The sequence below is a fragment of the Colobus angolensis genome, unplaced genomic scaffold (genome assembly GCF_000951035.1).
Source record: "Colobus angolensis palliatus isolate OR3802 unplaced genomic scaffold, Cang.pa_1.0 Scaffold230, whole genome shotgun sequence".
In the NCBI taxonomy this organism is placed as follows: Eukaryota; Metazoa; Chordata; class Mammalia; order Primates; family Cercopithecidae; genus Colobus; species Colobus angolensis.
The window spans coordinates 1,445,374-1,450,697 of NW_012115489.1; the positions used below are offsets into that span (position 1 = coordinate 1,445,374).

The 5,324-nt window shown below is 41.2% G+C and overlaps 1 protein-coding gene across 2 annotated transcripts in view; it reads right to left on the minus strand.

The window, feature by feature from the left end:
- The window catches only part of UGT3A1 (UDP glycosyltransferase 3 family, polypeptide A1), a 50,674-nt gene extending 45,660 nt beyond the window's left edge, over window positions 1–5,014 (minus strand). The window contains exons 1-2 of one of the 2 annotated variants that reach the window (XM_011944351.1): window positions 4,541–5,014; window positions 2,116–2,217 (exon numbers count right to left, since the gene is read on the minus strand). In XM_011944351.1, coding sequence (XP_011799741.1) covers window positions 2,116–2,217; window positions 4,541–4,634 — 196 coding nt within the window. In that variant the 5' untranslated portion in view covers window positions 4,635–5,014. The remainder of the gene's footprint in view (window positions 1–2,115; window positions 2,218–4,540) is intronic. The other variant, XM_011944352.1, reaches the window with a different exon arrangement.
- Window positions 5,015–5,324: the final 310 nt, after the last annotated feature.

Consider the following 5,324-nt stretch of genomic DNA (forward strand, 5'->3'; position numbering starts at 1 on the left):
GCATGTTATGCACATGCACCCTAGAACTTAAAGTATAATAATAATAAAAAAATAAAATAAAAAAATAAAAAATAAAATAAAGGCATCTCATCGGTCAAAAAAAAAAAAAAAAGAAAATGTGATTTAAATCCACAATGAAATATTATTCGGCTATAGAAAATAATGAAATCCTGTAATTTACAGCAACATGGATTGAATTAGAGGCCATTATATTAAGTGAAATAAGCCAAGCATAGAAAGTGAAATATCTCATGTTCTCATCCATATGTAGCAGCTCACAAAAGTCGATCTTATGAAAGTAAAAAGTAGACTGGTGATTACTAGAGACCAGAAATGGTAGTGTAGAGGGGAGATGGATAGAGGTTGATTAATGAGTACACATCTATAGTTTTACAGAAGAAATAAGATCTTGTGTTTGAAAGATAAGTAGGGTGACTATAGTTTACAGTAATTTATTGTATATTTCAAAGTAGTTAATAAGAGAGAATAATTTGAATGTTTCTAGAATAAAGAAAGAACAAATATTCAAGGTCATGAATATCCCAATTACACTGATTTGATCCTTACAAATTATATAAAAGTATTAAGTTATCACATGTACCCTGAAAATATGTACATCTATTATGCAGCAATAAAAATGTATAAATTTTTTTTAAAAGGAAAAAGAGTCAGAACCTCAAATAATTATGTTCTCCTTTAGGCTGTTATCCTATACTTGATATTTCAGTTATGAATTGGAAAAATATTACATGTGAGCACAAGAAACCTACACTTCTTCAGTATCCCTGAAGTCATTTAGTTATTAAAGTTTTAAATAAGGAAGTGATGGAAACATGTAGTTAACAAATGTTGAAATATTTCAACACACTGATTTGGCTATCAGACTATTAAAAACAACCCAATCAGGTGTTTTTCCTATTATCAGAACTCTACCCAAATACTACTGCAAAATAGAAGAAAGAATATTTCATCTCAACCTCAGAACTGTCCAAAGATTGAGGAATACTGAAAGAAACTCCAGAACAACTGAACCCCAACACTTGAACCCAAAGATAAAGCTGAACAGATCCATGGATCCACAGAATCATTTGTAGATTTTGGTGTGCATGGTCTGTTAAAGTAGTGGGTCTACAGCTTTCAGCAGTTTCTCAAAGGCTATTGGAACCACCAAAATAAAATGACCATATATTACTGCTGAGAAATCAGATTGACTATAAGGCAGATACAAAGGGAAATGTATAAAAAGGATATTCAGTGAACATTCCGAAACTCAATCTAGAGGGTGATCAAGAGTGCCTTAAAACTATCTGAACATTAACAAGTCCTGAAGTTTACCTTCAGAATTTTATAATGACTCAGACTTTTTCTCCCAAGATGGTTAATTTTTGATGTTGTTCAAAGTTTCCTCAGATTGAGAAACCCAGAACTTGAAGACCCAGATTCACCCAACTCTGTTATTAATTTCTCATTTGACATTAAACAAATTATTTAAGTTCTCTGATCCTCCTTCTCCTTGTCTGTCAACAGAATTTGATGATTTTCATTTTAGTTACAATTCTTTGGAGGCAATGAAGCAATTAAGAACTTTTGACATCATTATGTACAACTTATGCATAGCTACAAATTTTTCAAGCATATGAGGTCATGTTAATCATATATTCCCATCTCAGTTCATAATTAAGAGGCTCCCTGGGAAATCTTTCATAAATTTCAAGTCTCTCAAGAACAGAAAGTAACCTGTGGGATAGGAAGAACTTCTATACTTACATAATAAAAGCTTGAAATATGGCTAAATATTTCTGTTCAAAAAAAATTTAAGCCATACTATTGTGTAGTGTTCCTCAAAATTATTAATAATAACGTGTGGAAAGTTGTCTAAAATAGGATGACACTCAGGTAAGTAGTAAAACACAGAAGTATGGCATTTGAAGTCTTAGTCTACAGACCCCATTAAGAATTCCAATACTTAACATGAACACACACCCACACACACATTTATTCATCCCGAAATAAGACTACATTCAAAAAAGTTTTTACTATGCAGCTCTATAAAAAAGATATTATCACTTTTTTCTTAGAGTAAAAGAATATAAAAATTAGTTTTTAAAAAGATACCTGGGATTAAAAGGTTTTCACTCTGAGGAAGCATAGTCACGTTATGACCATGCTCTTGAAGAATCTGAGACACCCGGTTCAACAGTAGGTAATGACTTCCACCTAGAAACAATGCACAATGTCATTTTGTACAGAAGAAAATAGAGTTTCTGATGACAATATGGGAGTTGGCAGGGAATGGAAATTCAGCAGAAAAAGTTTAGGGAAGAGGAAAGGTGAACAGTGAGCAGATGGACACAAGCGCTTCCTGTTCCTCAATCTCACTTTGGGTAATGCCCGGCACATGCACCCAAAGCCTTCCTGTCCTATGTGCAGGACCTGTGGCAATCCTCCATCAAAGATTTCCATTTGTGGCTCAAAGTCTCTGTGTCAGTGTAATGAGCTTCTCTGTGATTACGCCTGTAAAAGTTGCTCATCTTAAGGTACATACTGCATGTTAATTGGGGCCTTAGAGAGGCACTGTCTCCAAAATATAACTGCAATGATAGAAAATACAGCACAGTAGTGTCAACATTAGTATGAAGAGTCCCTAATGAGCAATCAATCAGAGCTATCCGTCATTCTATTCTGGAAAAGTACACTACTGTAGCAGACAGAAATATAGAAGTTACAAGGTGAGTCTAAGAAACTGCCATTGGACAGAAGCTACTACTTAGAGCCCAAATCTTTGTGATTCAAATGTATTTGGCAGGAAATTACTCAATTTGGCCAGTATTCAACTTATAATTAAGATATCTGAGGACAACTGTGGAGCCCTTGGGGTGGGCCTACAAGATCCTGGTTGCACCAAAAACTAAGGAATCACTGATTCTAGGAAAACCCTACCATGCTAAGGAAAGAGAAGCTTGGTCCTCAAAAGAGGTAAAAATTTTATCACGTTAATATCTTCTCTTAGAAGATCCTTCACTGGAATCTAAGGGTCTCAGCAGCGAAAAAAAAAAAGAGGAAGATCAAAAGAGAAATTAATGGAAACATGCCAAGAGTTTGAGGATGGAGGTGGAAGGGGAGTAGAGAAGTAGTGTGCAGCTCTCTGAATGACTCGGTTTACTTATACCCAGACGTGAATAGTCTAAAGCCACAAGGGATGTATAAAGTACAAATCTGCAACAGGTCTTGCTCAAATTTTAATCCATGTAAGAACAGGGAATCGGGAAGAAGGGGTCCTCACAGAAACAGCCATTCATAGTGAGTCTTAAGAGGTCAAATGGCTTTCTGGGACAAAGACCAGGATTCTAGCACCTGGATTCAGAAACGACACCAGCTTCCTTTTGGAGTCTGAGGAAGGAGGACGGTGTTCTTTCAAGAAGTCAAGAAGCTCTGTTGCTTCACTGCTACTAACGCTCAGACAGGGGGGAAAAGGGTTCAAATGAACTAACACAGTTTCTTAGTGATTTTTGAAAATCCTTGGTGAAAAGGGCTTCAGAGCGGAAGTTGTGGTGAGCGTGGTCTTGGGGTAAGAAACCCTAAACAATTCTTCATGGGACATTAGGGAGGCCACGTGGGCTCTTAAGAAAGGCATCTCACTTCCTGTCCCTCAGTTGCCCTCTCAGAAAACCAAAGTGGGCACTAAATTAGATGATCCGTGGTTCCTTCCAGCTCTACAAGCCCTGATTCTCCGTGATCTAAAAGGACTCCATTAGAGCCCACTACGGATTGAAATAAAGTCTTGGGGAGGCTCGATCCTGGGATCGAGCTCATATATAATTCTCTTTCATCTTCTACTTCTTTGAAATAAAAGTAAAATAAAACTGAGGCCCAAAATGCTGAATTAACAGTTCCATGAATCCCTCAAAAACGGTCAGCGGCACAGGTAAAAGGAATGAGGCTCCAAAAGATCCGAACGACCTGGGTCCGCTCCTCAGCCCTGGGCAGTTCTCCAGGTTTCCCGTGGAGGAAAACACTCCACTGGCCTTGCAGCCATGAAATACCTGCCTGCCCCACCCTGGCTCCGGAGGCAGCTTCACAACTTTTGCAGTGCTGCCCTCAGGAGCGCTTTTCCCTGGTCTCCAAGAGCTGAAAACGCTCACCACCGTTTCTACTGGAAGCTACTGTGCACCCCCGCCCCATGGAGCTTAGGGTGAGCCTCTGAAAGCCCCACTGCGCTCTGGAGAAGGCAGCCCAGGAACTCAAGCTCTGGTCCTGGTCTCAAATTTCTGGCCCCAACCCTGCGGGATGGGGAGCGCGTTCTGAACAAGAAGAGAGAGGAAAGGAGAGTCTCTTTTCTCCAAAACTATCTTCCCCACCTCAGCAATAGAGGCCCCTCTCTGCCCCACAGCTGGATGGGCTTCTCCCTCCTCCAGCCTGGTCCGCAAGCTGAGCCTGGAAAATCGCCTAGATGACTCTGATCAAGCGCCGTTCGCTGGAGCCCTTGCAGTGCGGGTATCCGGGACGCGCCTGTCTGGGAATTCTCCGGCCAAGCACTCACCCATTGTAGATATTGTCAGGATTTTGGCAGCCTCTGAGAGCAGGACCCCAGAGAGAAGGAAGCCCACTAGAAGCAGCACCCGCTGCCCAGTCATGCTCACTTCTACGGAAGCCGCGGATCTCAGCCTGGGCTGCGCGCCCTGCGCCTGGCTAAGGGACTCTGTGCACCTCAGTGCGCCAAAGGCACCGGCTGTGGGCCTAGGAAGACGTAGGAGACAGGATTCTGCCAATTCTCTTGCCCTTCTGTTCGTTCTCTTTCCCTCTGCCCCTCCTCCCTGGGTGCATGCTCCATGCGTTAATCTGCCCTCACCCTATCAAACTACCTGAAGTCAGTAGGAGGGGGTTGGTAACCTGATCTGTAATCTTTCTCTGCCTGTGTAATCACAGCTGTCCTATCTGGAAAATCCTTACTAAGAGCCAGGAATGACAGGAGCCTCAGTAAACCAGGTTAATGAAGGCTCCATCCCCAAGGAAACCGCCTGTCTTTTGTGGAGCTGTCTGAACTTATGGTACTCTACTTCCCTTCCAGCTGCCTCTATTACCTCATAGTGCCATCTCCATGCCCCCATTTTCCCCAGAAACCTGCTGAAAATCTCTAGCTGGTGTCCCAAGTTCAAGATGTCCCTGAGAGCGAATCCTTAAGGGAAACTGATCTACCCTCTCTGAGGGCCTCTTTAGAAGGTAACGTTCATGAAGAGGAGCTACTAGTGTTCTAATTCTGGAAGTCACTCTGGGTCTGTACCTGGAGACTGAAATTCAAGCACAGAGACTATGATTCTGAATGT